General features: G+C 50.3%; 2 protein-coding genes across 16 annotated transcripts in view; one reads left to right on the top strand and one right to left on the bottom strand.

Annotated features, from left to right (window-relative positions):
- The window catches only part of LOC6500286 (polypyrimidine tract-binding protein 1), a 134916-nt gene extending 126887 nt beyond the window's left edge, over positions 1-8029 (bottom strand). For 2 of the 9 annotated variants that reach the window (XM_014910993.3, XM_032454231.2), the window contains exons 1-2: positions 7305-7536; positions 6864-7078 (exon numbers count right to left, since the gene is read on the bottom strand). In XM_014910993.3, the coding sequence (XP_014766479.1) occupies positions 6864-7001 (138 nt within the window). In that variant the 5' untranslated portion in view covers positions 7002-7078; positions 7305-7536. Of the gene's footprint in view, positions 1-182; positions 236-2692; positions 3274-6863; positions 7079-7304; positions 7538-7821 lie in introns of those variants that run through there. The other 7 variants (XM_032454221.2, XM_044714290.1, XM_032454215.2 and 4 more) reach the window with 7 other exon arrangements.
- Positions 5268-12513, top strand: LOC26514288 (putative inorganic phosphate cotransporter). Of its 7 annotated transcripts, none has more exons than XM_032454263.2 (4): positions 5268-5543; positions 10824-10904; positions 10957-11123; positions 11185-12513. In XM_032454263.2, the coding sequence occupies exons 1-4, from the start codon at positions 5354-5356 to the stop codon at positions 12481-12483; spliced, it is 1737 nt and encodes a 578-aa protein (XP_032310154.1). In that variant the 5' UTR covers positions 5268-5353; the 3' UTR covers positions 12484-12513. The 7 variants fall into 7 exon arrangements, with proteins under 7 accessions (XP_032310154.1, XP_032310147.1, XP_032310162.1 ...); XM_032454256.2 differs by having other exon boundaries at positions 10954-11123; XM_032454271.2 differs by lacking the exon at positions 5268-5543 and adding an exon at positions 8685-8975 and having other exon boundaries at positions 10954-11123.
- The last annotated feature ends 1847 nt before the right edge of the window (positions 12514-14360 follow it).

Below are 14360 nucleotides of genomic sequence, written 5' to 3'. Positions count from 1 at the left end.
GGACGGACGGTCGGGCGTTCGGACGACGTGTGGCCAGAAAACCAATAACACTCATTCGCATTTTTGAAGCCAAACAATGTTTTGAATTCTCCTCGACACACTAGCACCATATACTGCTGGACTGCGCTTAGTCTACTTGGAATGTTAGTTTTTATAAAAGATAGTATAAGGTGTTCACTTACAACTTGACTCATGCTACAGCTGTTCCCTGGACAATCACAAACAACACACTTACCTAGAAAGAGAAGATAAAGGGGTATTTGTGGGTTACGGTTCGTTGATAGGGAGGTGGGGATGTCCTTAGCCTATGCCCGCGGTGCTCTACGGGCGGAGGCGGGCAGTGCCGCGGACAGGAGCGGAGATCATGCAAACTTCCGCTGCCAGCAGCAGTTGGCAAACTTTTGTAAACCGCTGACCCTATTTATATTATTGTTTATCTTTCGTTGTTTTCGTGCTGTTCAGCTCTACTCGGCTGTCTGTTATTCGAGAGCGTTTATTTATTTACACAAGGGCAGTAGGATGTTTTTTAGGCGAAAACAAAGCGAGCGAATCGGAATCGGAATAGGAATCAAGTTTTCAATTTATAATTAAGCGAGGCAGAAGACAACATAATAACTGCGGCGCTAATTACTGCAAAGCCTTCTAAACAAGCATTGAAAACACAAAACAAGACAACATCCACAACAAACTTCGTTTAATTTTCCCAACTATTCACTGCCGAGACTGTGAAATCAAACAGAAACCATCAAAGTGGCTGACTCCAAGCGCTGGGGAGAGCCGGGAGGGGCGACTGGCAGCATGCCCGATTTTGGACGACAGAAGGGATGTGACAGAGAAAAATGCCAAATATCGACGCACACAATGCCAGAAATCTCAATTATTTTGCCAAACATGTGTAGCTGTAGCATTGCTGCATGCCCGCCAATCCCTCAGATACGCGTGCTGGGAGTGCGGCGACGACACCAACTACAGACGCATTTCAGAAGACGACGAGTGGCTTCAATCGTGTAGAGCGGCAGCCGGCCATAAGTCAAATTGAAATCTTGTCAGCAGACCAAGAAATGATCTGGCCACAGCAAATAATTCTGAAGCCAAGCATTCCGCGGCAGATATGTTATTTATTTGCGCCAGAAATGTACTTGCAGCACAGTGAGTGCCCCAAACACTGCCTAAGAACAGGGCGAAATCAATTCAACTAATGAAATCGAAATGGGAGTGACAAATACCAGTGCCAGGAGTGACATCATGGGGGGAAAACAAATCAGATTGAAGACGGCGAGGGGGCCCAGTTCTGCTAAACGGTTGGAGTCTATTGCGAGGTGCTTTTGAGTGCCAAGCAGGAGAAGCCACAAGGAGGGGCCAGCCAGCGAAGGTCGAATGCAAAAATGGTCAAGCCACACCAGCGGCTGCCCCACATAGATTGAATGAAATTCACGGAAGATCCAGGCTTCCCCGCCAAGCCAAGCCAAGGGGAAGAAACACAGACGCAGACCACCATCCTGGCGGGGATCTGGGTCGGAAGTGCAAAGTGCAGCCACGCATCAGCAAGCCAGCGCCGGAAAAAACACATTCTAATCTCCGGGCAGACGAAAATGCAAGAAAATAAGCCAAAACTCGACCGTTTTTTGCTGTTCTTGGTCGTAAAGACTTGGTCGGCAGGACCACCCCGTGGGATGTGTCTGGGGCTGCTTGAGAAGCTCAAGTGGAGTTTAATGACATCATCACGAGCCAAGAAGGCAACAGGTGTTGCTTTCGTGACGCCCGCAGTCTCCTAATTTGTTGAATTCATTGCACATGTATCTATGTATCTATGTATCTGCTCAGTTCGTAGTTGGCGAGAACAATAGAAGAGCAAGTATGTACTCGCAGTGCCAGCAGTAATCCCCATTTTAAGCAGCCTCCATCTTGTTTATTATTAAAACATATGTATACACTGCCGGCCCTACCCGTCCACATCTACCCGTCTATCCGTAGAGTACCTTCGTACTTCAGCTTGTGACGAATTATTAGCCCCACTGGCGGAGCTGTGATGCGGGGGCTCTCTGGTGCGGACCCGGACGAGGTGGCGAGGTTGTTGTAATGGCGATACTCGCCCACAGCTGCCATCGCTGGCGCTGCAAGCGGAAATTTGTGTTTGATTATGGGCAATTGAAATAAATTTCGAGTCAAATGGCCCAGCTTCCGAATGCGAGCAGGACAGAGTGCGAGCGGAGCACTTTTTCTGTGCATAGGCTCCACGAGTGTAATTGGGTCTCTGGCCACTTCTGAACCCACCCCTAGAGCCGTCCCAGTCTTCTCCACTTCAGGGCAGCTCGGGAGTTTCAAGTAGATAATGTTCCGCCCGACGGAAGGCGACTGAAACAAAAAGCGCGTGGGAGCAAGAGCTGGCCCGACGATATTTCTGGCGCGATGCAAAATATTTTGTCAGCGATCTGGGCCACACACTGTGTTTGTTTTGATAGTCCAGTATTCTAGACCAAAGCAAGGAGGCGGGCTTATTTGTTTGCACGAGGATGAAGGATGGTTCGCATTCAGAACTCGCATAAAATCTACAAATCGAAAACAATCAACAAAATTAATAGAACACCCTCTGGAGTGAACCCTCTGACAAGCCTTCGAGTCTAAAATTGAAATCCTGGAACACTATAGTAGGTACATTAATATTGCCAGCATCTTCTGCTGATTTACTCACCCACTTCAGAAGAGCCCACTCATGTGGATTCGGAACCGCCTTCAGCCGGGCGCCTTGTGACTTTCTCGATCTCTTCGTTGGATTACCACTTTCTACTCCGCGATAGATTAGTTGGAACGACTTCCGCGGCTAGTGAGCCATTGGAAGCGGAGGGGCGCAATTACAGCCTAGGATGCACTGCCTCCGATAGGCTCTCGGACCGGACTGGCCTGGGTGGGTTGTGGGAACAGAAGCTACGGCAGTGAGGCGGCTGGTAATTGGCTGGCTCTCATGGACGGCCAAAGAAATTAATTTCCCTGGCAGAGCACTCTAATAAATTTGAATTTGAAATTCACCCAAGGCTCGGAGATTAAGGCCTAACATCGGATGTCAACAAAAGATTTGATGTCTCTTTGATTATTTATCAGGCGAGGGCGAGTACATAGGCGCTATTTGAATTTGAATTTGTGTTAGATTTATGCGCTGGTGGGGCGAGCAGAGGCGCCGAACTGCACACGACACTCGCACTCGTGGTAATGTGGTTTGTTTTTGGATCTAGCGGATCTGGCGGTAGTTGCTCTAGCAGAGGGAGCGACGGGCGCCTGCAAAACGAAAGAGAACAGTTCCGGTATGAGACGGTTGTTTATGTCAACGGGTAGGGTAGCTGGAGGGTTTCCGGGATGTGGCGGGCGCGATCTTGGTTAGGCTTAGGCTCAGACAAGCAGGTGGGCGGAAGGTGACAGAGATAGGAGAGCGGAGGTATAGTTGGTGAAAAGTGCGGAAGTGGGCACGCGACTGGGTCGGTCTGGGGAGCGATGCGCAAAACAGAGCCAAGCGCTTAGCAGAGCACTCGCAGCGCCCCAAACGGACGCCTATTTTTAGAATATTTTATAGGGAATTTTAAATTATTTTAATGCCTTCGAAATATGCTTTGGAAATATTCTAAAATAGCCCACATAGACGCATAGGTGGGGCGACAGCCCGCCAACAAAGATAAAGAGGAGACAATGGGAAACATAATATGCGGCGACAGAGACGGCGATAGAGAAGGGCTATCAGAGGACAATAGAGTTCCTCCCCAGCAGATTTGATGGTTCGGGAGTGCAATGGGGATTATGGTAGAAATATGTGCAGAACGGGATGATTGATGTTTTATTTGAAAAGACACAGCCCCCTCTCCTGCTACAAGCAAATCAGCTGGACTCCCGCTCCCGCACCGCCTTACTTCCTTATCAATCAAACGGCAAGTACTCCCCGACCCAGAACATAGATCGTCGGGGAATTATAGTTGTCAAGTTTGTGTTTGATGTGTACGTGCACCCCGATAAAAAAATAGTATTCTACACCGGCGCACTGCGGTCTAGATTCTAGAAAGACTACTCCCACTCTCCCAACTCCCGCACACAGACCCCTCTTATTTATTGGCCTATAATTTCTGATCTAATACGCCACATTGGCGTCAAAACAGACGTTCATAAGCGAAAGCAATCTGTTTTTTGGAGTGTAGCTTCTTAGATGTGGGGGAAGCCCCAGCCATCACCACCTCCCCCTTTGGCCCGGTCATGCAGATCATCTGTTGTGCGGCGCATTGCTTGCCTCATGCCACACATCCCCCCAGCGACGGCCGAGTTCATTTGCAAGCCCATCATCACCCCAACAAATTGACGTATCTGGCATCTGATGGATCGATTATGTCGAATATCAATAAAGGGTTGCCCTCTCGCCCCTGCCCCCCGCTCTCCGGTCATTACTCTGATAATGCGTCCAGATATTTTCCACCAAACACCATTTTCCAGCGCACGGTGTTGATTAGTCTTTCATGTTTTACGAGTTTCGTCCGAAAAGCCAATGATGCAATTAAATCTTTATTTGCTCGCGACTATATACGCTACACTGTACGGCACATACGCATGGAATACTAGTTCGCGCTTCGGAAGTCTCCACGCGGGCCATCAATCCTCATCAACTCGACCTTCCCACCAGCATTGAGAGTCTCTTTCCACGGCGCGTTTTCTCGAATTCGAGGGTCAAAACCAGTTTCAGTTACCAGCACGCACTTTTTCGTATTGTTAGATGGTTAGAAGCAGAGGTTGAGGTTGGCCCGCCATTAATCACTCCGAGGCGGGCCTATTCCCTACAGTCTGTTCTCTTTCCAGTTACGCATGTGCGTTAGTTAATTCGTAAGCCAGCCGCAATTAGCCCAAGACTTGTTTTAAGTTAGGCCTCCTGAAGCCAGCCAGTGTGAAGCGAAGAGCGATTCCCCATTCGGGGAAAAGGCAATTAGGGGAGCCACTCCGCAGAGTCAAAATAAGTTTGTGACGAAGTCTGTGGCCAAGTCAGATGTCCGACTCATTGAATCACATTATTCAGCAAGCTCGCCAAGACGGCGCAAGAGACCTCCTACTCCGGCATACCTTCTTTGGAACGGGGTACGACTACCATATGTTCGGAGACACAATCACACTTACAGAGAGCAGCGAGCGGAGCCCGAAGCACCGAAATTTGTGCTCAAGGTCAGGCCCGCCGAGTTTCGAAACTGGGCATTCAACTTGATAATTTATGAAACTCGTTTGGGAATAACTACGAGTGGAGAAGGGAATGTAAAGCACCGCGGCAGTGGTAAGTGAAGTCGGGGCGAGTGTCGAAACCGAGCGGCGCCGGCGAGGGGAGGGCCTATCCAAAATGGGGCAGAGGGATGTCGCTGGCCGAGAACGATCGCGATCCATTGATCGCGATAACTCCCCGCCAGTCGGGCCTGGCTCTGCCGCCGTCGTAAGCTTGATTTTGTTCCAGTTCTTCCAGTGCGCTCGCCAGGGGATGAATCCCCTGCCCAGTTCCTTCAACCCAGTGACTCAGTGCGAGTGCAGTACAGGTAAAACTTGTTTCATTCCCAACACAATTCCGCGCACGCATTCGGCCTTGGCAGTGAAATAGTGGAGCTTGAACTTTTCAAATGCAAAGTCTCGTTTCTTGCGCCGCGCAAGTGGGAGCGGGGAGGTGGGCGGGGGCAGCGACTGACAACTGTTAATCAGCAAATTGATGCCGAACGCGGCACATGCGGGTGCCGCACTTAATTTACTTTCGATTTTGCACAGTGCGCCGGGGAAACATAAACACAATTTACGGTGGCGGTTGGGTCTTGGAGTGGGGGCGTGGGCCACCAGGGGGCCGAGACGGGCGAAGGGAACCCTCAGAAGGGGACTCTGGCGTCGGCTACAATTGGAGACTTCCCCCAAATCCAGTGCTCGAGCCCAGGCCAGACGCTAATTTGATATTTTAATGGCTTTTTGTTTGCAAATTACTCTCGACTCGACGTCGCGTCACCTGCACTCGCCGCCCCCACCCTCGCCGCCATGACTTTTAAATGAGTCGTCTCAGTCTAGAATAACGGGGCTAGTTGTACGACACTGCTACGGGACTCCAGCGCAGCCATGTCCAAGTAGTTACTTTTATTTCCTAAACAAATACGACACGCCGCGAGTGCCATTCGGGCGCAGAGGCGTGTGGTTCTGGACTATTCGAGGTGCACCCGCAAGATACTAAGTCCAATGAGGAAATCTCTATGAAACAGAACATTATTGGTTCCGTTCCGAAGAACTGTGGAGCAAGTGCCCTAAACCCAACGAAGTGTCACCAGTTACCACCCACATATTTCGCTGACCGACCACCCAGCGAAGCCAGAGCCGCAGGCGAAACGTCAGCACAAAAATGTCAACAAAGTGGAAACCTCCGGGCGGGGCAGTCAGGCCCGAGTCAGGTGTTCAAAGCGAGTGTGTGCGGTCGGAACCGCAAAGCACTGGACCTGGGCCGCGGTGGGAGCCCTCCTCCAAAAGTGGCCTCTGTGGTGCCAATGAGTCAGAAAAGAAAGCCCCTGATTGGAGACCGTGGAGAGCGGTCCTAAAGGATAGGCAACAGCAAGTCCTAGTTGTGAGGAGAAGAGTTTAAAATGAAGAGAGTTTGAAAAAGTATTATTTGAAAGGATGGCAAGGGTAGCTTTTAGAAAAGAAAGATGTTTTAGGTAGAGAACTCCAATGAACTCCAGCTCCAAAGTGGTTCAGAAGAAGCTCATTACATACGTGGGTGATGATCGGAGGAAGAACGGGCGTAAGATAGGAGAAGTGAGTGCAAAAGATATTGAAATAAATTAAGGTAAATGAAAGAGTGTGTGGAGGAAAGATGGAGGAACACTTACAAAACAGACGGCACGAGCACTTGCTCTTCGATTTTGAGGCGTAACACTGGACGAGTTCAGATCCCAACGGCTAATTTGAACCGAGTTAAAATTTGTGCTTTTGGTAAAACTTGGTAAAAGTCCGTTTTCTTGTTTCATTCACTTAGATAATTTTGACACGTTCGAGGAAAGACGCCAGACAGTGGGCGCAGGGGCGCGGCAGAGAAACGGGATCCCTATAAAAACAAAATGCTGTATGAGTGTCTGATTTTGGGAGTAAAACAAAGTAAAATCGAAGGGAAGCGCGTCTACGGGGTGACTAATTTGGAAAAAATCTTTCGAGCGATTCTTTGCAATTCGAGAGCCGAACTTCCGAGGAATTCCGACAGAGAGGGCGCAGAAACGCGCACACACGGATGCAGATACGCGAGGGGTTGGTGTTGCGCCTTCGGCTAGACGAACCGGCAGAGCTTCTTCCTTCCTGAGGGTCCTTGAGGGTTCCACCAGGTACCACAGCACAGCACCGAACGCACCACTTGGCAAAGGGACAAAAACACGGAGGGCGAGCGGGGATCGCGCAGAAAGTACAAAGAAGGACACGAAAAAAAAGCTAAAAACTAACGGGACGAGACCGAAACGAAGCACAAAAAGAATTGTATCCAAATGATAGATCGAAACTGGCAGAACGGAAAGGCTCGGGTGACGTGAAACACAAATTCGACGTGCTCGTTGTTTCCCACAAAGCCCGTCGCCGAGTTGCCGGCACTTCGCCCCTCCTCTCGGCCCGCTTCTCCGCCGCTAACCGCGCAATTGAGCGTCCGCAGAGTAGCTTCTGTAGCTCTGGGCTGACTCGGCTTTGGGCAATTGAATTCGCACAGACTTTTTCACTCGAGCACTTTATTTTACAGCCGCCTGTTGCAGTAACTGTTGGCGACCTGATCGTGGGGCACGCACTGTACTTCGTTAATTAAACACTGACCGTTAGCCGACCGACTGACCGACAGAGCACCAGGCAGTTTCTGGTCGACGAAACTATTAAATCCACGCAACTGTCGCAGGAACTGAGCTTTTGGCTCACCGTCAGACTGAAAATGCGCCGAAGAAACTCTCGGGCGCAAAACAAATTGTTTTCGTTGGACGATAAATTGGACGATTGGATCGCGCTCTCTGATTGGACTTGTGTGACCAAGTACCCATTCCAAAAATATACCTAATTTTTGTCCGTATTTTTTAATTTCCCCTGAGCTTTTCTGGCAACGCCAGAAATTATTTCGACTTTTCTGGTATTTTCGGTTCGTCAACCGTGTTGCATCTGCATTAGGTTCGATTCAACTTGTTTCTTTTAAGCTTTACTTTGCCTTTATCCAATATGCATTAATCGAAAGGATCATCGATTATCCGTTAAAAACTTAAAGAATTCATTGCTTGACCTAATATAAGCTTAAACGAAATATATTTTCTGTTTGGTCACACACATGACAACACAACATGTTGCATATTGGGTATGAGCATGATCGGCTCGATGTTGCGTTCGATCTGTAAAGCTGTTAACATACCCTGCTCGAGCATGGTTGCCAGACCACCGAAATGAGCCGGCTACCTGGGCCTTCGTGGTGAAATTCAAGTTTGAATTCGTGTAATGAAGATTAAAAACTAATTTTTAGCAAGAATACATTTAAATGAAATCAAATCGATATTATTCGAGAAAATGATAACATTTGAATGAGATGAATTTGATATAATACCCATGAAATTTTGGATCTATGGGATCTACCCCCAATTTACTGCCCACTTTAACAGCATAACTACTATGACGTCACTTCCCCCCTATCTGGCAGTGATTCACGCCCGCCGGCCCCACCAGCCGAGACTCAATTTTCCGATTCCCGAGCAATTACAAGCGACTCGCATTCGGAAACCGATCCGCAAATACGGCGGATGAGAACGGAACGGAACGGTCGCAGAACTAGAAAACAAAGATCGAAAAGAGTCGCGGACGCGGTCGGAAAGCACGAGGCGAGCGAAAACGGGTCGAACGGCAATCAAAACAAAAGACTTGATTAAAATCAGATATTAATAGAAAGCCAAAGTACACACATCGAGAAAAGGTTCGGTCAAGTGAGATATGTAATCGTGAGTCTGTGGGCGGCGCAACAAAGTGGTCGGGTCGGCATGCCAGGCATTCCCTTCTGAATACTTATTCCTAAACTTCTGGCGAGTATCTATGGGATACGCGGCGGGACGACCGCAAATTCCTCGGCCCGAAAGTCGGTCGGCGGCTGCGGGGTTAAGGTCGGCAGGACTCGGGGGCTGGTGGGCAAGAAGTAATTCGCAAAATCTGCACTAAAATGCAGGCATCGCTCGAGAATGCAGGTATTCGCACAATGCGCCCAGAAGAATATGACACACACCCACCCTGGCGGCCGAAATCAAAATACACACACAAGGACGCCGCACGCACCGATCGAATCGCGTTCTCGGCCCGGCACCCATTAGTGCGCTGGGAATACCGAGTTCATGCCTTGGAGGGCCCATCCAACATGTGCTCTCCGTAGATTTATGGTTCACTGAACTCCAACCGCCTCCAGGTGACCTCTGGCTCTAGAGATCCCCCCGACGTAACTCGTTGGCCAAAAATACGCATGTTACGCAACTCGAGGCTTTCCATACAATGGAACACATAATTAAATCCAAATGGAAATTTATTTTTACACATTTTTTATCGCCGAGCAGCGGCTCTGATAATAAAGTTGTCTGCATGTGTTCGTACATCAGACAGACATATCTGAAGTGGTAAGCGGGTCAAGATTATTTTCGAATTTTCGCCGTGCGGCGTCTTGACTATATACTAGCCACATATACGAAACATATTTAAATACGTATTTATTCAAATATAATTGTTTGGCCGGGTGTATCTTGAGGATACCAAGTTCCATCACAGCGTATAATGACGGTTCGAATAGATAACTTATCTACTCCATTAGGGAGGGCTTAAAAAGTATAAACAGAAGCACAGGAAGGGGCAATTTCGGGTCGAAACAGTTGATGGTGCTTCTTCGTGGCTATTGGTGGACAGCGCCACAGTCGCCGTCCACCTCCCACCACCCACCACCCACAGGCGCCTGCCCCGCCCTCCCGTTTGGGAACCCCCAACCGCTAGGCGATTGGCAGCCGTCCACACGCTGCCACCTATTAGGCTATTAGAACAATTGAAGAGTGTGTGGGAGGGCATCTGGCTGGCACTGAAAAGTGTCTTGTTAGCTGCGCTGATAAACTTGCGAATTCTGAGTTTCGAATTCAGCAGTTCTCTATTATTTTCCCACGCTCCTCTCCTCCAGCGACACTCATGGATAACTCCGCAGTACCATAAAACAGAACCCGAGCTCCGGCCGATTGTCAAAGTTGGCGAAAAATATAAAAATAATAAACAGCAGGATTCCATGGAAGCTACGTTCGTCTGGAGAGGGGTCTCTGTTTTCTCGAATATTCAGATTGCCGGATAAAGTGCAGAGGCATCAAAACCATCTCTCTGCTCTGCCCTCGCAGGTGGCCTAAGCTGCTGCTGGCAGCAGTCTGGTCAAGTAAACAAAAACGCTGATCGGAGCTCGGCTGCGGACCCTTCTGATCAATCAGATTGGAATCTAACGCCATTTTGTTCATCATTTTTGGCCAAAATTCACCGTAGAGCTCAGTTGGCATTTCTGAGACGGACTGCCCCTAGTGGTGTCGAAGTAGGTACCGCTTGGCATTCAGAAAAGATTTGGGGCCTTCCGCCGTTCAATGAAATCGGAGTGTTGGGACTGTGCTATAGGGATTAGATGAAGAAAGGGGTGTCTAAAAATAAAATACATACTTGGGACTGCTTCCGGGAGAACAGTTTGGGGCTAGTGCCACTCCACAATAGGATAAATAGGATAAACTATTCCATTCAAAAACTAAAAGCTTCAATAAAAACCTTAAACCGAATAAACCTATTTTTAGTGGCGCCCGTGACGCAACCAAGCCCCCCCTTATTTAGAAACCTGAGCGGCAGCATGGACGCCATCGAAGACTCAAGAAAAGGTGAGTCCCTTCGCACTTTACTCGCAATATCATCCACTTTGCCTTACAGCAGTGCCCCGCTTGGGGATGCGACACCTGCAGGCGGTTCTTCTCTTCATCGGACTGGCCGCCAACACAATCCTGCAGCTGAACGTGGGCGTGGCAGTGGTGGCCATGACGAACACCACCACGGCCGGCGATGGCGACGGCAGCGAGGGGGAGAACGAACGCGACATCCCCGTGGGTAAGCGAAAGTGTGTCCCACAACCCCGGCTCACCGCTCTCCTTGCTTCCATTTCAGCAATACAACTGGACCGAGGTGCAAAAGTCCTACATCCTGTCTAGCTTCTACTGGGGCTCTGCGCTGGCCCAGTTCCCCGCCGGCTACTTGTGCAAGCGGTTCGGCTCCAAGGCGGTCCTCTTCTGGGGAACGCTGGGGTCCTCGCTGCTGAGCGCCCTCACGCCCCACGGAGTCTACGCCGCCGGCTGGCAGGCGTTCTGCGCGATCCGGCTGTTGCAGGGCCTGTGCCAGGTCACCTGGCCGTGCATCCACCAGCACCTGGCCAACTGGTGTCCCGAAGCGGAGCGGACGCGCCTTGGTGCCTTCGCCTACACCGGGTTCGACTGCGGCAACGTGCTGGCCATGTACGCGGCTGGCATGATAGCCAGCTCGCCCCTCGGCTGGCCCGGAATCAGCTACTCGGCGGCCACCCTGGGTCTGGTGTGGTGCGTGCTCTGGCTGTTCCTGGGAGCCAGCAGAGTGACCGAGGCCCGATGCATAGGCGAGGTGGAGAAGTGCTACATCCTCGGCGACCTGCAGCGGTCGGAGAGAAAGGAGCCGCGGTCCAAGAAGATGCAAATACCCTGGAGGGGAATCTTCACGTCGGCTCCCGTGTATGCCTTACTCTGTGCCCGGTGTGCTGACACTTGGGGCCTGTCCACCATGCAGCAGGAGCTGCCGGCGTACTTGAGCGGCGTCCTCCGGCTGGACATGCAAAGCAACGCTCTCTTCTCTGCCCTGCCCTTCCTCCTGATGTGGGGCATGTGCTACGTTTACTTGTTAATTGCGGACGTGCTGCTCCAGAAGAAGTGGCTCGGCTTGACGGCGCTGAGGAAGACCTACACCTCTATAGCGCTGTGGGCGCCAGCCTCCATAATGCTGGCCCTCGGCTTCGTAGGCGAGGGCCACCAGAACCTGGTCCTGCTCCTGATAACTCTTAGCGTGGGCGTGAGCAGCGCCGCCACCATCGGCACCGAGCTGAACACCATCGACTTGTCCCCGAACTACGCTGGTATCCTGGCGGGGATCATCACTAGCTTCACCAATCTGGTGGCCCTACTGACGCCCCTGGTGGTCGGCGTGCTGGTGACCGATTCCAGGGAGCGCGGTCAGTGGCAGGTGGTCTTCTGCCTGGTGGCCGGGGTGCTCTTTGCCGGCAACGTGATCTTCCTGATTTGGGGCACTGCTGTGACCCAGCCGTGGAACGAAGCGCCGGAGTTGAGGGGCGAACTGGAGCCGGAGGAGAAGCCGTTTCAGCTGCCCGCCCAGGAGGTGGCCGACAATGGAATAGGTTTAAGGATAAATTGTAAAAACCCCTGAGACTTACAATTAAAACTCTTTTCAAAACTATTCTGCTGCAGTTTCACATTGTCTTTTCAGAAGCAGAGAATTTATGGGGGCTTAGCAAACGGCCAATGAATCATCCCACAATAAACACTGCATTGATGCAACTGCAGAATGTCAATTTGTGGGAGCATCCTGGTAATCGTAATATACGACCACCTTGCGCCCGGAAAACATAAATTCCCCCCGGCCGAGTTATCCCTCCCTAAGTCCGAGCACGGACACCTGTACCACCTATGGAGCCATCGGAATCTAAGTAAGAGGCCTGCATAAAGAAGACATTAAAAGTGTAACTACAAGGAGCCACATAAATAAATAACAGCAGCTGCTCCGGCTCCACGTCGCTCCACTTGCGAGACAAGCGCTGTGTCTGCTGCTGCATATTTATAGGCGCATAAAATATTGTCGTTTATTTTTAATTTAATGACAAGAAATTTGTGCGCCTCCTCCACCGCCGGCGCGCCGGCCCTCTTTATCCTGGCCGTAATGGCCCGTAGCCGTGCAATCTATCTTCCGGTCTCCATTTACGACAAAGCAAAACAATTACAGCACAAATATCACATGAACGGGAAGCGATAATCAGCAAGCGACTCGGGGGAGTCTGGGTAGCTGGGGCCGGCAGAGCTGGGAGGCTGGGGTGGCAGGATAGGGTGGGGCCACAGCCTCTACTATGGTCAGCGGCCATCTGTCAGTGGTTGAGGGAGGGAGAAGGCGGCCACTACACGGCGGAAAATCGGCTTTCCCCCGGACTTTTCCATGAGCTTTTCCCAAGCGCCTGGCGTTTGGAAAAAGGCGGCTTGTTCTCAGTGTGGCCACTGTTTAGTGCGGTGCGGCACGTTGATAAAACATTTCGGTTCGTTACGTTATGCTTTACTTTATTTTATTTACAGTACGCACGCATTTTACTTTTAGCCCGCCAGCTGACTCGTGGCGAGGAGCGTATCGCATTCGACGGCCGTAAGCGGGGCATCATTTTGGGTCATTATTTGGATACGTGCGCTAAATGAGACGCAACAGAGACCCGCCCGCCGCCACATTTGAATTACGTGCGTGAAGATTACGTTTTTTATTCGCAACTGCCCACCTGTCGGGTGTTCTCACCCACCATGGCCATGGCAGCATATGTTTCCGTCAGATTTAAAGCTTTTTTCGCCAGAAACTCAGTTCCAGGTTCTGCAGTTAGCACCTGGAGATGGCTAATGACGGTGGCTGGCCGAGTGCAGCTTCCAACTCTCACTTCCTTCTTCGCGCTTGCCCCTTCTTCCTCGCCGGCTTAAGTGCTCGACGCACGGCCCTAATTGAAAGAAACTCTGCGAGGTAATTTGAGGACAGCAGTGCACGGAAAATAATTTGACGAATAAAGTGCTCTGCTTCAGGGTTCAGGATCACTGAGGCTATATAAACGTTGCCTGGTTTCTGCCCGTGTATGCTTAAAGTTCTATAGAAAAATCGACTTTGGCTGCAAGTCAAAGTTGGGACAACACAAACCGAAAAACTTGCATTCCTCCACGAGCGTGTTGCAAGTTGAGAACTTTCGTAGGCACCTGGACGAGTGTCTGCCAAGCGTGGGGCCTTCTAATTATTGAGCTGTATCCTTCAAAGTTCTGAGAATGTTCCTATAGTTTAAGAGCAACAGAATCTAGTCCACCAGTTCTAATTTCTGATTTACCCTTTTCGATGTATTTTCTAAATCTTTCCAAGTGACATGCATTCCTTCTGAAACCTTAACATTTCGAAGAGTGTGGCACCACTAAGTTGCACTCTCACTCAGCCCCTGGGGCACTGGGGAATAGCCTGCAATATTGAGTTAAAAAATTTCATTTGCTGCATGAGCACTAATTGCCCATCTGCCC

The sequence above is a fragment of the Drosophila ananassae genome, chromosome 2L (assembly GCF_017639315.1).
Source record: "Drosophila ananassae strain 14024-0371.13 chromosome 2L, ASM1763931v2, whole genome shotgun sequence".
Taxonomy (NCBI): Eukaryota; Metazoa; Arthropoda; class Insecta; order Diptera; family Drosophilidae; genus Drosophila; species Drosophila ananassae.
The sequence above is the reverse complement of the archived record's forward strand: the minus strand, read 5'-3'. Positions and strand labels throughout refer to the sequence as shown.